The sequence below is a fragment of the Nerophis lumbriciformis genome, linkage group LG28 (assembly GCF_033978685.3).
Source record: "Nerophis lumbriciformis linkage group LG28, RoL_Nlum_v2.1, whole genome shotgun sequence".
In the NCBI taxonomy this organism is placed as follows: domain Eukaryota; kingdom Metazoa; phylum Chordata; class Actinopteri; order Syngnathiformes; family Syngnathidae; genus Nerophis; species Nerophis lumbriciformis.
The window spans coordinates 23,770,428-23,789,588 of NC_084575.2; the positions used below are offsets into that span (position 1 = coordinate 23,770,428).

At 42.2% G+C, this 19,161-nt stretch overlaps 1 protein-coding gene across 2 annotated transcripts; it reads right to left on the reverse strand.

Moving 5' to 3' along the window:
* Positions 1-203: 203 nt before the first annotated feature.
* Positions 204-16,013, reverse strand: trnt1 (tRNA nucleotidyl transferase, CCA-adding, 1). Of its 2 annotated transcripts, none has more exons than XM_061923917.1 (8): positions 15,848-16,013; positions 15,540-15,669; positions 12,829-13,022; positions 10,268-10,406; positions 10,021-10,147; positions 9,753-9,946; positions 4,927-5,180; positions 204-1,040 (listed from the first exon to the last, which is right to left on the reverse strand). In XM_061923917.1, exons 2-8 carry the CDS (start codon positions 15,667-15,669, stop codon positions 795-797), a joined length of 1,284 nt encoding a protein of 427 aa, XP_061779901.1. In that variant the 5' UTR covers positions 15,848-16,013; the 3' UTR covers positions 204-794. The 2 variants fall into 2 exon arrangements, with proteins under 2 accessions (XP_061779901.1, XP_061779902.1); XM_061923918.2 differs by having other exon boundaries at positions 15,540-15,631; positions 15,848-16,002.
* Between the last annotated feature and the right edge of the window lie 3,148 nt (positions 16,014-19,161).

Below are 19,161 nucleotides of genomic sequence, written 5' to 3' on the forward strand. Positions count from 1 at the left end.
CTAGTCCCGGCCTTGGTGTGCTGCCCGCCTTGGCACGCATATATGTGTCCTCTCTTTGGGATTTCAGAATATGGTCAGCCTACCTAATTATTCCAATGAGATCCAAAACAAGAAATATCCATTCTATAGTGACCAACCAAAAGTTTTAAAAGCACCGCAGTGTCATGATGGCTAATATAATACCATATAATAATAATAATAACATGGCTGAAAGGAATGTCATTATGATCATTTTTATTTTGGATATACATGTTAATATGCAAGGCCTCCACCAAGTCCTGGTGCACCATAAATAATGTCAGACAGAAAGTGTCCAGAGTTGGCTATAATAGTCAAATGAAATTGTACATAATTAAGAAAAAATGTCGCTTTGACATTGCCAATAACCGAAATGAGCCGATAAGACTAGCCACTTTTACCAAGTATTTGAGGAAGCGTCTGACAGACAAATGAAATGCAATGTCGTGAACAGATTATTTTCCTAATGTGAGGCTGATATAATATAGTGCATTTTACTGCTTTTTACGTCATTGTGAGATCTATAAAAGCGGCCCAATGGATGTAATTTCTGAAATTAGAATGAAATTGCAGGCATGACTGTGGTAATGTTCGCTTGCACTATACTCCAGTCAATTCCATCAATACAAAGCGTGAGTTGCGCTATTACAAGCTTGATTGAACAGAGTTCAAACTCTTATTCTTGGTCTCACACGTGCCCGCACACACAGACACACACGCACACACACACACGCAGACGATACACACACCTTGGTTCTGACAAGTGCAGCAGCCCATTACGACTTTACGTAACTGAGGAGCTCTTCTTTGTCCATTTGATAATGACTTTTCTTCCAGATGTCACGGAGCTTCTGTAAAGTGGCGCCTATCTCCTTGCCCGAGACCAGGCCCATTTTCCTGAGATCGTGTCCGCTGACGGGGAGGCGAGGGACGGTCCACCTGCTGAGCTCGGCCAACAGCTTGTGCTCGCCTTGATACTTCAGCAGCTCGCACAATTTACTCTGAGTGTCCAACTCCCGACTCTGACAAAAACAAGGAGAGTTTTAAAAGCCTTGAGATGCACTCAACACGTTCACTTGGAAAGAAGAGCAACCAATTTATGACAAGCCATCGTAAAAGACATTTCTGCGGTTACCAACGCACTCCCACACATTTTTTATTACTGTGCAAAAAGAAAAAAGAAAAGAGTTTGTGTATCGCTCCACTAAGAAAAAACATCACATTTGCTCTTTAACTTTTGAAAAATGTAATTGGTGGCAGTGCGTCAAAGAAAAAAGGTACAATGCAAGTAATATAAATGTCAAATAAGTTTTGTCGTACACAAAAACTTACATTGCAGTAGGGTTGTATGGTAAACCTGTACAAATAAAGTGCTGCGGTACTAATAAATTAAAAAAGGTACTATACTGCCTTTGAAAAATGTATTTATTTTCTATGCAATGCTGGCATACAAGCCACGGCGCATGTTAGTCAACACACGCGCGCACAGCACTTGCAAGCAAAAACAGTGTGGAGAACGAAGAGGGAGAAAAGACATATTTTGGCTTTAAAACTAACACTAAAAGAAGAGCTGTAATCACTAGAGATGTCCGATAATATCGGACTGCCGATATTATCGGCCGATAAATGCTTTAAAATGTAATATCGGAAATTATCGGTATCAGTTTCAAAAAGTACATTTTATGACTTTTTAAAACGCCGCTGTGTACACGGACGTAGGGAGAAGTACAGAGCGCCAATAAACCTCAAAGGCGCTGCCTTTGCGTGCCGGTCCAATCGCATAATATCTACGGCTTTTCACACACACAAGTGAATGCAAGGCATGCTCGGTCAACAGCCACACAGGTCACACTGAGGGTGGCCATATAAACAACTTTAACACTGTCACAAATATGCGCCACACTGTGAACCCACACCAAACAAGAATGACAAACACATTTCGGGAGAACATCCGCACCGTAACACAACATAAACACAACAGAACAAATACCCAAAACCCCTTGCAGCACTAACTCTTCCGGGACGCTACAATATACACCCCCCAGCCTTAATTTGCCCAGGTCTGATCTAGTCAATACTACAGTGATTACATCGACATTTTTTCATTTTTAGCATGTTTATAAACTCAAAAAATATGGTCTGCACACATGAGGACTTTAAATATGACCGATGTATTACCCTGTAACTACTTGGTATCCGATCAATACCCAAATTTGTAGTATCACCCAAAACTTAAATATCCAAACAACAGAAGAATGAGTGCTTCTTACATTTTAACAGAAGTGTAGATAGAACATGTTAAAATAGAAAGTAAGCAGATATTAACAGTAAATGAACAAGTACACTAATTATAATTTTTTTCCCACTTCTCCCTCATAATTTTGAATCATAAAAATGTGATAAATTGAATTACGGAGCGGAAAGCTCCCTTTCCTAATAAACATATATAAACTGAAGAATCCCTGATTGGCATTCTGGTAAAAATCTACATGATAATGTCCTGTAAATCAGTGGTCCCCAACCACTGGGGGTACCGGTCCGTGGACCGATTGGTACCGGGCCGCACAATAAATTTATTAAAATAAATAAATAAATAAATATTGTTTATTAAATCAACATAAAAAAGACAATATATACGTTTTATATCAATATAGATCAATACAGTCTGCAGGGATACACTCCGTAAGCACACATGATTGTATTTCTTTATGACAAAAATTAAAAAATTGCTCATTTTAAGAGACGCAATCATTTCACAAACGCATCACAACCTTCGACAACATCACTGATTTCTACTCACTGCAGACATGAGAACCAAAAACGTACAAATCACTTACTGTATAATGACTGCTCTCATTGGAATGCGAACTGATAGGATGTTGATATATTCCCGTTTAGATGGAGAATGACTCGATTCTAAGAAAAAAGGGGGGTGGACCCTAGCATCTTTTCGTGTCTTCTCGCCATTTCTGGGTATAAATTGGATGCCAAAATGTTTTTACTGTGCTGTTTGATCTGTTTTTGGACGAGAGATCTGAAGGTGCAGGGCTGCTGGCTTAAGTTCTAGCACGGCTCCATGGAGGTGAGTGAAAAGGTTAGTTTTGGTGGGAGTAGTTGAATGTTTTTTTACAGGTCCACGTAAACACAATTTCCATTGACAAACGATCATTCTCACTGCGACAGCGTTTCAGGCACATTGTGTGAATTTCCACTACTTTCCGTGTTTTAATACTAGATTTTGTTTTTATTGGCCAACTCTGTCTGCTGTAAATCATAGGACCCTATGTTCCAAACTGAATAGTAACACAAAGAAAACCACACACCTTGTTAGGTCAACCGAACGGTTCGGATTTTCTTTCATAAATGGCTCTATCCCTAAGAGAGCTTGTAGGTTTAATGTGTACAATTCAATAGCTTAGTTGCTCAGTCAGCAATGTGTTTATGCAGGTTTAGATTGGGATATCTTGTTTCTTAATGTTAGCATTTAGGCTATCTGCATGAAATGAGCAGTGTCATCGGTTCGGGAGTATTTCAAAAGTTTGGTTTCAATCACGGTTTTACCATTGTTTTAAAGGCCTACTGAAACCCACTACTACCTACTACACAGTCTGATAGTTTATATATCAATGATGAAATCTTAACATTGCAACACATGCCAATACGGCCGAGTTAGCTTACTAAAGTGCAATTTTAAATTTTGCGCCGAAATATCCTGCTGAAAACGTTTCGGTATGATGACGCCTGCCCGTGACGTCACGGATTGTAGAGGACATTTTGGGACAGCTTGGTGGCCAGCTATTAAGTCGTCTGTTTTCATCGCAAAATTCCACAGTATACTGGACATCTGTGTTGGTGAATCTTTTGCAATTTGTTCAATGAACAATGGAGACAGCAAAGAAGAAAGCTGTAGGTGGGAAGCGGTGTATTGCGGCCGGCTGCAGCAACACAAACACAGCCGGTGTTTCATTGTTTACATTCCCGAAAGATGACAGTCAAGCTTTACCATTGGCCTGTGGAGAACTGGGACAACAGAGACTCTTACCAGGAGGACTTTGAGTTGGATACGCAGACGCGGTACCGTGAGTACGCATGCAGCTGCGGCTTCCAAACATTTGATCGCTTGCCTGTACGTGCGTGCCGCTATGAGCATGTCACGTACGTAACTTTGGGGACTTTGGGGAAATATATGTGCTGTATGAACTTTGGGGAGGTGAACGGTACTTTGGGCTGTGGGATTGAGTGTGTTGTGCAGGTGTTTGAGTTGTATTGGCGGGTTATATGGACGGGAGGGGGGAGGTGTTTGTTATGCGGGATTAATTTGTGGCATATTAAATATAAGCCTGGTTGTGTTGTGGCTAATAGAGTATGTATATGTCTTGTGTTTATTTACTGTTTTAGTCATTCCCAGCTGAATATCAGGTCCCACCCGCCTCTCACAGCATCTTCCCTATCTGAATCGCTCCCACTGCCCTCTAGTCCTTCACTCTCACTTTCCTCATCCACAAATCTTTCATCCTCGCTCAAATTAATGGGGAAATCGTCGCTTTCTCGGTCCGTATTGCTCTCGCTGCTGGTGGCCATGACTGTAAACAATGTGCGGATGTGAGGAGCTCCACAACCTGTGACGTCACGTGCATATCGTCTGCTACTTCCGGTACAGGCAAGGCTTTTTTATCAGCGACCAAAAGTTGCAAACTTTATCGTCGATGTTCTCTACTAAATCCTTTCAGCAAAAATATGGCAATATCGCGAAATGATCAAGTATGACACAGAATGGACCTGCTATCCCCGTTTAAATAAGAACATCGCATTTCAGTAGGCCTTTAATTAAAAACGGTCGGGGGTTTTACTGCGGTTTATAACTAATATCGTTGATTGTTACATCCTCAGTTTGAAGAAGATACATACGTCTATGATGAAGTCGGTGAAGGGTTTGAGACTGTCTGGCTTGTCGTCATCCTTGCAAATTTCTCTCCTGTGTTTGACCAGGAACTGAGCCAGAGTCTTCTCCTCTTTGGACACCTTCAGTCGGATGTCCATCCTGTCCACCTCCTCTGGGAAGCAGCAAAGAGCTGCTAGGATGGTCATAGGCTTGGGAGAGTGGCCTTCGGCATTTTGGCAAACCCGCTTCATCTCCTCAACATTGCCATTAGGAGGTAAACCTGAAGGTCGACAAGAGGAGAGGTAAGGTTCTCCAATGCAATTATTGAAAAATGCTAAATAGGCCTTTTTTTTCTTCAATTACCACAGCAATTTTTTTAATACTAAGTGATTAAAGTTCTGAGAGTATTTTTTTTTTTTTTTAAATGAGTCTAAAAGACACTGAAGTCTGCTAAAAGTGTAGTCTCCAGAGTTTTCAGACACACTAATAAATTGGCATTGAAACTACTTCATACACTTCATCCACCATATTAGAAATAATTGGAAGAATTGTTCCATTGGTTTGTCAGTCACACCTTCAAATACTCAAGACTCTTGACAAATGGGCTCTATTGATTACTGTGTTTAGTGGTTGTGCTTTACGAAGACACAGTCGAGCAGGTTTCATACGGCCTTTGGGGTGATGGTAAAACAAATCTCACTAAATTACTCCATCACTCAATCAATGGAGGAGGTCCTTTATCCTAAGTGAGAGAATACATGTGTACTTAAAGTCCAACCATAGGCAGTAATTTCGATTTTCAAGAAATAGCATTTTGAAGACCATTTTTTAATGTCTTTGTTGAACACTTGGCCGCAAAAAATTGATTGCTCTATATTACTTTAAAATAGTGTGTCTTTAAAGAAGGACATTGCGGGTGTTTGATTCCTTTTAGCGTGGATAAATGGATTGCTTTTCTGGTTGACCTACGACGTCAAACCAAAACAAGGCACTCTCACAAATCGCGAGTAAACAGCCCACTTCTTGTTGTAACTGTCGTCCGCTGTAATATTGTCACACATTAGAAAAAGTACTATGCTGATGTCAACTAGCACACAGCATCAATCAATTATCTTAGATTGCACCATGAACATGACAGTACAATCAAGAGGGTCATCCCGGAGGTACTGGATGCGAGTCCGAAGCAAAGACTTCTGGGAGAGATTCGTTTTGAAGGAATTTCTGGACAGAAAATGGAAAGAAAACTATCGAATGTCTCGAAGTTCATTCAATAAGCTCCGTGGACTAATGGAGTTTGTGGCCCGATACTGGTTCTGATGAGGGTTGTTATTGTTCTGTACAAGCTGACTAGTTGTGCGGAATACAGACTTACTACTAATCAGTTTGGAGTGCACAAATGCAGCTTGAAGAGATCTGTGTACGCTTTCATCTTTGCCCTGTTAAATACGCTTCTATCTCGCTCGTATTTGTGTCCAAATGAAGCCAGTATTCTCCATTTCCTTAGCAACCGTTTTAAATATTGCTTTTTTTCCCTTCCATCCATGCACTTCAAAATGTTCCGTTCTTTTCATTTGTATAATAAATACAGTGCATTCGGAAAGTGTTCACAAAGCCTCATGTTTTTTCATATTTTGTTATGTTACAGCCTTATTCCAAGATGGAATAAAATCAATTTTGTCCTCAAAATTTTACAGACAGTACCCCATAATGACAATGTGAAAACGTTTAACCGTTTTGCAAATGAATTAAAAATAGAATATTAAAAAACACATTAACATAAGAATTAACAGCCTTTCTTCAATACTTTGATGCACTTTTGGCAGCAATTACAGGCTCGAGTGTTTATGAATACGATGCCACAAGCTTGGCACACCTATCTTTGGGCAGTCTCACCTCTCAAGCTCCATCAGGTTGGATTGGATGTCCTGCTGAAAGAAAAAAACATCACCCCAATCTGAGTTTATCAGCATTTTGGAGCAGGTTTTCATCCAGGATGTCTCCGTACATTCCTGCATTGATCTTTCCCTCTATCCTAACAAGTCTCAGAGTTCCCGCCGCTGAAAAACATCCCCAGAGCATGACACTGCCACCCCCACGCTTCACTGTAGGGATGGTATTGGCCTGGTGATGAGCTGGCATTAATCTTTGTCTCATCAAAACAAAGAATTTAGTTTCTCATGGTCAGTTTTTCCAGATGTACTTTGGCAAACTCCAAGGTGGGCTGCCATGTGCTTTTTACTAAGGAATTACTTTTGTCTGGCCACTTTACCATACAGGCCTGATTGGTGGATTGCTGCAGAGATGGTTGTCCTTCTGGAGGGTTCTCCTCTCTCCAAATAGGAATGTTGTAGCTCTGACAGAGCGACCATCGGGTTCTTGCTCACCTCCCTGACTCAGATCCTTCTCCTCCGATAGCTCAGTTGAGACGGCCAACCAACTGTGCTCATTGGAAACTTCAAGGCAGCAGATATTTTTCTGTACCTTTCCCCAGATTTGTGCCTCGAAACACTCTTGTTTATGCTTGGTTTGTGCTCTGCCATATACTGTCAAGTGTGTGTCCTTATATATAGACCGGTATGTGCCTTTCCAAATCATGTCCAATCAACTGAATTTACCACAGATGGACTCAAATTTAGCGGTACAAACACCTCAAGGATGATCAGTTGAAACAGGAGCCACTTGAGTATCACTTTTGAGCTTTCTGGCAAAGGTTGTAATACATTTCCATTATGGGGTACTGTGTGTACAATTTTGAGGACAAACATGAATTTATTCCATTTTGGAATAAGGCCATAAAATAACAAAAAGTGAAGCACTGTGACTACTTTCCGGAGGCACTGTATACAGTGTACACTTCATTTTAGTTTTTGTCTCTGTTTTGATTGAATGGGATCTACTTCCGGGGGACATACGCAAGTTGAGACTGGTGCATGTGCGATATGAAGGGTTTCCTGCAGCAGCACACACTCACTTGAGAGATCTGGTTTTCAATCGCATCATCTAAATCTGTTAGTCCGACTTTTCAAACTCCAAACATGATCAGATTAAAGGTTTTCATTGGATTGTAGGATGCTTATTTTGAGTCGAATTATTGTATTTGAGAAATCAGACTAATAAATGCATGGAAACGTAGTCACTGTTATTTTTTTTGGTTCCCCGGCTGACAGCCTCCCCACAAGTGAATAATCATCACATCATTGCGGCAAATAAACTACATTTCTTACAAGTATCACTGGAGGATGAGGCTAAACATGTTACACACTGAGTAAGGGCAAACAGGAGCAGATAAGAAGGAATGCTAATCGCTAAACTAAGAAATGGCTTATGTAGCCGAGGATCGGACCGCCAAGTGCCCTGCCTTCGGCTTCCGCCCAGCTCACAACGCACCTCCCATGAGTGATGAGCCCACTTGCGGGGGGACCCCTGTTGGTCCACGGGGACAGGCCCGGCCACCAGGCGCTCGCCATTGTGCCCCAACTTCGGGCCTGGCTCCAGAGGGGGGGGGCCCCGGTGACCCGCGTCCGGGCGAGGGAAATCGGAGTTTCGGTTTTTGCATTTCCATAGAGGTCTTCGAGCTGCTCTTTGTCTGATCCCCCACCTAGGACCGAACGCCTCCCTAGGGAAGTGTTTAGGGCACGTCCAACCGGAAGGAGGCCACGGGGAAGACCCAGGACACGTTGGGTAGACTATGTCTCCCGGCTGGCCTTGGAACGCTTAGGGATCCCCCGGGAAGAGCTGGACGAAGTGGCTGGGGAGAGGAAAGTCTGGGCTTCCCTGCTTAGGCTGCTGCCCCCGCGACCCGACCTCGGATAAGCGGAATACGATGGATGGATGGATGAATAGATGAAATGGCAAGCGATTCCAAGGAATTGATACACTGGGAACCGGTTCTGAACAAGAACCAGTTTTCGATTACCATCCCTAATTGAGGGGCTTGAGACAGATGCCAAGCATCTCTGGACGTGAATAAGAAGTGGGCTGGCCTTGGCTGGTCTAGACGCAGGGCTTCCGCATGATGATTGGATGATCGGTCTGAAACTAAATTCCTTTTTGATTGATAGGTAAATGAGCCAATCAGCGATCTTGAACTATAAACCACAGCCAGAGCATTTTCAAAGTTAAATTTTTTCTTTCATTCTTAGAATTTTACGATCTTGTAAGCGAAGTTTTCTTTGTCAAATCTAGCATCATTAAATACTTTATCAGTTATTGCAGAAAGAATCCGTGATTACAAAGTAGATGGAAATGAGCTTCCCCTATTTAAAAGGCCAACAGCCGCCACTGGTATCCAGCCTGTGTTACGATATAAGAAAATATTATATATATAAGTTATGTGCAACATTTGTTTAGCCTTTTTAAATAAAATATATGCATATTCGCTGATTATGCTAATTATATGTTGTCATATTGACCCCGACGAAGCAATGCCCCTACCGCCACAAGCATATTGGAAATCTGGGGGAAACCCTGGGAACACGCTTAGTTTTTGGCAATTGCAGCATTTTTCTTTTTCGTTTGTATTTGATCATTTCTGTCACCTATCAGTCCCACTGTAGTGCCCACTGCCCACTATACACTACTCATAGTTTTTGGATACTTTCACATGTGCTTGGTGACTAGGATGGCAAAAGCTGTATTACCACCAGCAACCCTTAAGTTTCTGGTCGGCCGTTTAACCATCTGAGCCCCAATGCCCCTCAAAAACAGTGTATAATTGACTGTAGCTTCATGTGTTGCAGAAGAAAATGGGCCCATCTTAATTAAACTTGGAAAGCTAATGAGTCAATTTACATGAAATGTTAAATGAGTCAATTACCAACCATAGAATATTCCAAAAGATAGTATGTCTCACCAATGTACTGTGCCAGCTCTAAGCTGTACATCATCTCCAGCAGCTGAGCAGCATGGTTGCCGACCACAATCTTCTTCAGCTCAACCCAAATTCTTTCTCCCGAAATCCCAGAAAGTCCACACCCATTTGCTCGAATGGCCTCCAGTGTCTCAGGCACATGCTCATCAGGTTTCAATGCCACTTTTCCATAGAACCTGTTGGTGATTTAAATAGGTCAAAAAATAAACAAACAGGTTTGAACAACAGTAATAAAGAGGGCTCAGCCAACCTAAAATAACGCAGTATTCTTAAATAATCCTCTTGGATCCTTTGTTCTGCACTGCCAACAAAGCGAACCTTTCGTTTCTGTAGGTCATCATATCCTTCGAAATAATCATATAAGGTGCCATCAAGACCTACACACAGAAGAACGTCAGAAAATCAAGTCAGTAACTAGGGAGTCTACATTTCTTCAAACAGGTAAAACATTGCAATGCTATCCAGAATTGATCAAGTTATCTCTTGGCAACATTCACCTAAAAACATTGAGTTGATAGTAAGGTCTCTTCTCTCAGAATCTTTCTGCCAGTCGGTGGTAAACTGCACTTCAGCATGACGACCATCTGTTTGAACATCCACACGCAACGTAGTCACTTCAAAGTTTTCATTGTGAAGCTGCAAAAGAAGGATAAACAAACCACATAAGACCTTCAACAGAACAAAGACTAGTATATGGTGGCTGTCTGCCGTGACCGGTCAGGGTGAGATAGCCGGACAGAAGGAGAAAAAGGAAACGAAACAGGGTGAGAAAGCTTTTGGACAAAAGTACCCGTATCAACAACACGAATCATGGTGAGAAGCAACAGTGAAAACTATTAATGGTATTGACAATACCACTACTGTCCCGACTCATGACCAGCAGAAAATGATCCAGAGACGTAAATTAGAGTATAAGCACTAACAGGAAGCAAGCACGGCAATTGTTTTTAATGTGGAATAACCATCCATTCAAAGTATTTATTTAGAATTCCCAGTCATTCAAAACAGGGTCAAAATTACACCTACATGCTCATTCCTGATTAAATGCATCTTAGCTGGTTTCACTTCAAGCAGATACTTTATATACCCATTAACAAGCTTCTGGTATAATTATAATTGGATGTTTTGACAACTCTTTATAACATGAATTGGTAGCAATTCCTAAATTGGTTGGTTTACTGGCACAGACCAAAAGACTTAAGCATTGTCCACAAATGTTAAATAGGATGATGTAAGGCCTTTAGGAAGGCTTTTCCAGAAGCTTAAGGTTCGCCTGCTTTATCGTTTTTAAATCCTTTTTTTAGGATCATAGTCCTATTGGAACACTAAATTTGGTTCAGGGTTATTTGAACTTAAGTTAAAAAATTACTTTAGAACTTCATCCACTTTGCTTAGTGCACCAGAACAACTGGCAGCAAAATAGACCAATAGCATGATGCTACCACTCACCATGCTTGACAGCTGGTACAGTTCGTAGGTTTAATAAATAGCCTCACCTTTACTCTTCCAAACATTGCATTAAGGCCAAATATCTCAATCATTGCAATATCCATCCATTTTCTACCGCTTATTCCCTTCGGGGTCGCGGGGGGTGCTGGAGCCTATCTCAGCTACAATCGGGCGGAAGGCGGGGTACACCCTGGACAAGTCGCCACCTCATCACAGGGCCAACACAGATAGACAGACAACATTCACACTCGGGCCAATTAAGTGTTGCCAATCAACCTATCCCCAGGTGCATGTTTTTGGAGGTGGGAGGAAGCCGGAGTACCCGGAGGGAACCCACGCAGTCACGGGGAGGACATGCAAACTCCACACAGAAAGATCCCGATTGAACTCAGGACCTTTGTATTGTGAGGCAGACGCACTAACCCCTCTTCCACCGTGCTGCCCGCTCATTGCAATAGCTGATCAAAATATATTCTTACTGAGGGGACGTCTGTCTAAATTGTAGTCAAATTGATGATGCCAACATTGGAACAGGGACTTTTTCTTGGTTGGCACCTTGTTGAGGCTTCTATGCTATAGTCTCAAGGGCTGTCGTTCCCATCCAAACTTTTTTATGGGGCTAGACTTGCACCTCCAAAAAAATTCTCACACTGCTTTAACAGTGACGCGGACTGCAGAGCTGGCTTTTTTTTTTACCAGTAACTTCTTCCTTCTTAAGACTGATACCAATAGGTGATTTAAATCCATTACTTTTTAAATTTAGATTTAACTATAGGTTGTGCACACCTTGAGGTAGGAAAGACGGAAGGTGGATTTGACGACAGTCCCTGTAGATTTGTCCTAATAAAAGCCAGTATCTTCAACAATGGTAACGGGCTGGTCATCCAGCGACATCATTTTTTTCCCATGATGGTCATCTCTGGGAGACATTTTGCACTTTTCAAATGCCACAGAGATAGGAACAAGCCCCGGGTCTTTCTTTGCTGGTGGCTTTGCAGCAGCTTCTTTAGCAGCAGGCTTCTTTGTAGGCTTTCAAAACACTGTTGTAGCAATGGTGGCGTTATAGGTGGCTGATAGGGTTTGATGTGTTGATGATGTTTATTCCTCAGTTGCGGAATGTTTGCAGAATATTTGGTGTAAAAGGCACGCAAAAGGGCTTCCTCTGAAATACTGAAGAAGTCTTACACAATCAACACCATGTTTGTTTACAGTGAGCTCAGGGGACGTTTACAATGGAGATTTGCTTAAACCGGGTGTCGCCAAGCGGCATGCGGCTCTTCGGCGCCGCCCTAGTGGCTCCCTGGAGCTTTTTCAAAAATATATATACCGGTAAATGCAAAAAGTTGTGGGAAAATATATTTGCACCAGTCTCCCAACGTTAAAGTCACGCACAGGCATCCTCCATAAAGGGATACACCCCTACCAGGAGGATCGTCATACTCGTTCGAGTGACCGCCGATGATGGTTATGTAAATCTTGCTTCGCTGTGGACAGCGACACTGGTTAATTACGTTTAATGATCATTTCACCCTGGAAAAAGACTTTTTGTTCACATGAGAACAACCTTTCAGTTATCTGATCACACATTTGTATGCCCACTGAGACTTACTCGAGCTGTAATAGTTCCATGCTTCTCTCCTTTGTTGTTGATCATCCTTATCCCAGCAGCTTGGAACATTCGCTTCATCTCCTCCGGGGTGGCGGTGGTGGCAAAATCCACATCATCAGGCCGCTTCCCAGACAATAGGTCACGTACAGCACCTCCAGCTATTCTCAGCTCATACTGGTGCTTCTTAAATATTTCTGACAAGATCAAACACAGGCTAATTTTAGAAGTCAGAATGTACATCATAACAGAGCTCATGATGTACATTAGGGTAGATTAGAATTTTCAAAATAAGTTACCCACTCTTGGACAGTGTTGGGACTAACACGTTACTTTGTAACGCCGTTACGTTCGGCGGTAAATAGTAATCTAACGCGTTATTTTTTATATTCAGTAACTCAGTTACCATTACTACATGATGCGTTACTGCGTTATTTTACGTAATTTTTTATGTAGTATCGGCTAGAAACTGAGAAGATCTGAATGTGTTTTATTGGAGCGCTGCGGAAGAGGCGACAAGGAAGAGGCGCGCCGCGCGCTGTGTGTGTATGTGTGTGTGTGGGAGGGGGCGTGTCTGTGTTTACTAACAAGACATGGCGAAGCCCGAAGCCGAGTTTCTTAACATGGAGATATTATCACTACTTTTCTTTTGTCGACCACAAAGAAAATAACATTTTAGTTAAATGTAAGTTGTGTCTTGGATCAAAGATCCTATCCTTGCAATTCAAATCTGCTGAAACAGCTACAAAAGCAACATGCTTCGACGAAGCTAGTAAAGAGAGACACCCTTCACCTCCTAAGCAACAGCGGCTGGATTTTAACGAGGCACTGCGCACAGGGGTTAGTGCATGTGCCTCAAAATACAAAGGTCCTGAGTAGTCCTGAGTTCAATCCCAGGCTCTGGATATTTCTGTGTGGAGTTTGCATGTTCTCCCCGTGACTGCGTGGGTTCCCTCCGGGTACTCCGGCTTCCTCCCACCTCCAAAGACATGCACCTGGGGATAGGTTGATTGGCACCAGTGAATGTGAGTGTGAATGTTGTCTGTCTATCTGTGTTGGCCCTGTGATGAGGTGGCGACTTATCCAGGGTGTACCCCGCCTTCCGCCCGAATGCAGCTGAGATAGGCTCCAGCACCCCCCGCAACCCCGAAAGGGACAAGCGGTAGAAAATGGATGGATGGATGGACTGCGCACTGAAGGTACACACACTTTGTCAATTCTCTTATATACTGTTACTCTTTCATTCTAGACTTCTAGAGTGTTTGATTATCACATCACTCTAAATGTATAGACTATAAACTTCACAAACATAAAGAGGGATGCTAGTGGGCCAGGCCAATCTTTCCTTATCTCTAAACTAAAACTGGGGAAATGTGTAGAGTGTTCTGGGCTTCAGACATGATTTTATTTCAGAATTCCTTGAGAGAAAAAAACGCCTGGTTAGGCTTTGTGTATGTAGTGTGTGCCTTCCTTGGTTTACAGCTATGTTGTTATTATGCTGTTTGTTACTTATGTATGTTATGTTGCAGCTATTTAAAATAGTTTTGTCAATTTTTTCTGGCCTGAAACAAATTGGCCCTTTGAAACATATCTTTGTCTTTGCGTGTTGTATGTAGACCACATGGCTTAGCAGAGTTCAGTGATGCAAATGCATGCCAAGTTGATCAACAGATTGTATTATTCTCCAGTGCAATAACAGTACTGAAATGAAGGCTAAAAGGGCATTAAAGGGGGCCTTAAAAAAAATAAAAATAAAATATATATATATAGGTAACTAGTTACTTTTCTCTGCTATTTGCAGATGATGTGGTCCTGATGGCTTCCTCTGGCCAAGATCTTCAGCTCTCACTGGATCGGTTCGCAGCCGAGTGTGAAGCGACTGGGATGGGAATCAGCACCTCCAAGTCCGAGTCCATGGTTCTCGCCCGGAAAAGGGTGGAGTGCCATCTCCGGGTTGGGGAGGAGATCTTGCCCCAAGTGGAGGAGTTCAAGTACCTCGGAGTCTTGTTCACGAGTGGGGGAGGAGTGGATCGTGAGATCGACAGGCGGATCGGTGCAGCGTTTTCAGTAATGCGGACGCTGTATGGATCCGTTGTGGTGAAGAAGGAGCTGAGCTGGAAGGCAAAGCTCTCGATTTACTGGTCGATCTACGTTCCCATCCTCACCTATGGTCATGAGCTTTGGGTCATGACCGAAAGGACAAGATCACGGGTACAAGCGGCCGAAATTAGTTTCTGCTGCGCCTCCACATCGAGAGGAGCCGGATGAGGTGGTTCGGGCATCGGTTCAGGATGCCACCCGAACGCCTCCCTAGGAAGGTGTTTCGGGCACGTCCGACCGGTGGGAGGCCACGGGGAAGACCCAGGACACGCTGGGAAGACTATCTCTCCCGGCTGACCTGGGAACGCCTCGGGATCCCCCGGGAGGAGCTGGACGAAGTGGCTGGGGAGAGGGAAGTCTGGGCTTCCCTGCTTAAGCTGCTGCCCCCGCGACCCGACCTCGGATGAGCGGAAGAAGATGGATGGAGGGATGGATAGTTACTTTTCACAGTAACGCATTACTTTTTGGTGTAAGTAACTGAGTTAGTAACTGAGTTACTTTTGAAATAAAGTAACTAGTAACTGTAACTAGTTACTGGTTTTCAGTAACTAACCCAACACTGCTCTTGGAGCAATAAAACCCACATGACGTCATGTGTTATGACCGCGTCTCACCTGCGAGTTCGTTCAGTCCATCGTTGAACAACACCTGGAACTGACTTGTCTTCAGCTGCATTGTTACGAGGCTCTTCCACAATAAACGCGTCCTACCGATCACAAGAGGTGTGAAAAGTCTGCCCCACATCTGCGGAAATATCGATAATAACCATGCTCGTTAGCTAGCGATAGCTACATGTCAGTGTAGCCATGCTGCCAAGTGACAATGTCAGCCACCAAACCTCACGAAGTTATAACATTATTCGTCACACGTTAAACAACAAAGTGTCGAGATTTGAGCGCAAATGGTAACAAATATGTTTTACCTGAAACGGAAGCCCGGGTTAAAGTCATTGACAGCGCCTCATCGTACTTTAAGTCACATTCCAGCTGAAGAAACGTTGGAAGTAAAAGTGACGTCACGTGACAACCATCTTCTTCTTCTATGTCTGCGTTGGTTAGCATCCTTCCTGGCGCATTACCGCCCCCCTCCGTTGCTTCAAGACAATTACAGGTTGCAGTCTATTTGATATATGTTGAGTTGAGTTTATTTCGAACATGCATGCATACAACATGACACATCACAATTTCCAGTTCCTCTATCCAACATGTTCGAAAAGGAGGAGGAAGAAGCAGAGCTGATTTAATCCTACCCCTTTTCCTTTACAAAGCAGTTGCTAAAACTTTTGTTCATTTCCTGTTCTCAATTTATTCACAATATACTGCATAAGTAATAATAACAATAAATAATAATTGGTGAATAAGTTATATTTCATATGGTGGGATGAGAAGATTATCTAGAAAATGAATGGATGGATGAAATAAATTCAGAATGTTTATCTAGGTTCTTCTTCTTTGTACTTTGTAAACACTTTTGAGTTTAAAGAGTTTATTGAAGTGGATCATATTAGTACATGGTTTGATTTATTTGAATCCATTCCATAATTTAATTCCACATACTGATATACTGAAGGTCTTCGTACAAATATTTTAAATTACATTTTTCTCTAAGATTATATTTCTCCTCTTTTGTTGAGAATAATTGTTGTGTATTCTTGGGTACCTGGTTATAGTTTGCTTTGTGTATAATTTTAGCTGTTTGCAAATTCACTATGTCGTGGAATTTCAGTATTTCAGTACTGTAGCCAGGGGCGCCGAAAAGGGGGGGGTAAAGGAGATGGATTCTAGGGGCCCATGATGGAGGGGGGCCCAGAGAGGCCCCTAATTATGATGAAATTATAATACAGAAAAAATAATGACACTGTGTTGGGGGCCCTGTAAAGATTCTTTTCATGGGGCCCAAAATCCCTAGCGGCGCCCCCATCTAATTCAAGTGCTAAGGATGCTTGTCGCACTAATCCACCCATCCATCCATTTCCTACCGCTTGTCCCTTTTTTGGGGTTGCGGGGGATGCTGGAGCCTATATATCTCAGCTGCAATCGGGCGGAAGGCGGTGTACACCCTGGACAAGTCGCCACCTCATCACAGGGCCAACACAGATAGACAGACAACATTCACACTCACATTCACACAATAGGGCCAATTTAGTGTTGCCAATCAACCTATCCCCAGGTGCATGTTTTTGGAGGCACTAATGTTGACAATTATTGCTGAGATGAATAGCTCCATTGGGATTCAACTGCGTTTGGAAAGTTCTTATTTTTTAGTCTTTTGTTTTCTCTTCTTAAGCTGCCTGTCTAGCCTGACCTCATTACAACGCAGTCTGTGGAAAAAGGCCAAATGCAAAGTGACTGGCATTGTTCGGTGACTGGCATCTCATGTCAAACCAAAAGTGAGTGGATGAGCGGTACTTTGGTGGCTGACTAATTTTCCTTTTGCAGGTCAGCGGCTACTTTGTGCCTATTTTCATCATTGTTATTATCTAGCACTGTGTTTTTCAACCTTTTTGGAGCCAAGTCACATTTTTTTCATTGAAAAAATCAGCAGGCACACCACCAGCAGAAAACATTCAAAAATGAAACTCAGCAGCTGATATTGACAGTAAAAAGTCGTTGGCGCAATTGTTGGGTATGACGTTAAACCATAACCAACCATGCATGACTATAGCTCTTGTCTCAAAGTAGGTGTACTGTCACCACCTGTCACATCACGCTGTGACTTATTTTTAGTTTTTTGATGTTTTCCTGTGTGTAGTGTTTTAGTTCTTATCTTGCGCTCTTATTTTGGTGGCTTTTCCTGTTTTGTAGGTATTTTCCTGTAGCAGTTTCATGTCTCCCTTGACCGCTATTCCCCACACCTGCTTTGTTTTTAGCAATCAAGACTATTTAAGTTGTTTTTATCCTTCTTTGTGGGGACATTGTTGATTGTCATGTCATATTCGAATGTACTTTGTGGACGCCGTCTCTGCTCCACACGCTGTAAGTCTTTGCTGTCGTCCAGCATTCTGTTTTTGTTTACTTTGCAGCCAGTTCAGTTTTAGTTTCATTCTGCATAGCCTTCCCTAAGCTTCAAAGCCTTTTCTTCGGGGCACTCACCTTTTGTTTATTTTTGGTTCAAGCATTAGACACCTTCTTACCTGCACACTGCCTCCCGCTGTTTCGAACATCTACAAAGCAATTAGCTACCTGCTGCCACCTACTGATATGGACGAGTATTACACGGTTACTCTGCCGAGCTCTAGACAGCACCAACACTCAACAACAACACATCACTTGCAGACTATAATTACTGGTTTGCAAAAAATATTTTTAACCCAATTAGGTGAAATCCTACGGCACACCAGACTGTATCTCGCGGCATATGTGTGCCGCTGCACAGTGGTTGAAAAACACTGATCTAACGTATTAATTATTTAGTTTCTGGTGAAGTCCCTAATTCTCTTCAACGATAAGTTATTTTTATTTTATTTTTTTATTGAACAACAAACATACATTTATAATTCACACAAAAGTCAAGACACTTTCAACATCAAGGAAAGAAAACAAAATCAAATACAGATAGAGTATTAAATATAATAAATCATAATAATAAAAAAATATGACCAAAAAAAAAAGAAGAAAAAAAAGGGCTACCTAAATCACTTTAAATGTTTTTAACAGAGATATCAATTTAAGGGCTTTTTTACTCTTAATTATTCTCCAAGATTGTAAACCATTAAGCCAATTGTAGGCCTTACTTTCATAAATCGATATTAATGTAGAAAAAATGTTGCCTGAAGCATAATAATGTTGACAAACATTTCTATGTTACAGTCGTTTATAAAAACACCAATCAATTCTATTATGGTCATACTCTTGTTTGCTAGCGGCTACGATTTCAGTACTATTGAAGATCTTTGCTCCTCCTCAACTCTGTGGTAATATTCTTTTCACAAAATACAACCAATAGTACGTTAATGTTAAATCTTTCTTGTGAAAAGTAATCCCCCGATTCCTATTTTCAACAGTCCGCTCATTTGAGCAGGAAAACGCTGAACACCAGCCCGGCATCTTTGTTTTCTACCTGTCAACTGTCAGTTTAGGCTGCTCGCCGGCTCCTCGTCACCACTTCAAGATGGCGGCCGAATTTCTCGCGTCACAGCAGCCAATGATGCGTCTACTTATAAAATGTCTGTGAATAGCAAGGCTCATACCGAGAGCATGTGACCCAAATACTCTCGCGAGAATTGGTCACATCTCT

Excerpts from the sequence above, each read along its gene's own strand:
- trnt1 (XM_061923917.1), bottom strand. The coding sequence starts at position 15,669 with ATGTGGGGCAGACTTTTCACACCTCTTGTGATCGGTAGGACGCGTTTA. Across the intron at positions 10,148-10,267 it reads TATCAACTCAATGTTTTTAG|GTCTTGATGGCACCTTATAT; the intron begins GTGAATGTTGCC and ends TTCTGTGTGTAG. Across the intron at positions 9,947-10,020 it reads AGAATACTGCGTTATTTTAG|GTTCTATGGAAAAGTGGCAT; the intron begins GTTGGCTGAGCC and ends AATCACCAACAG.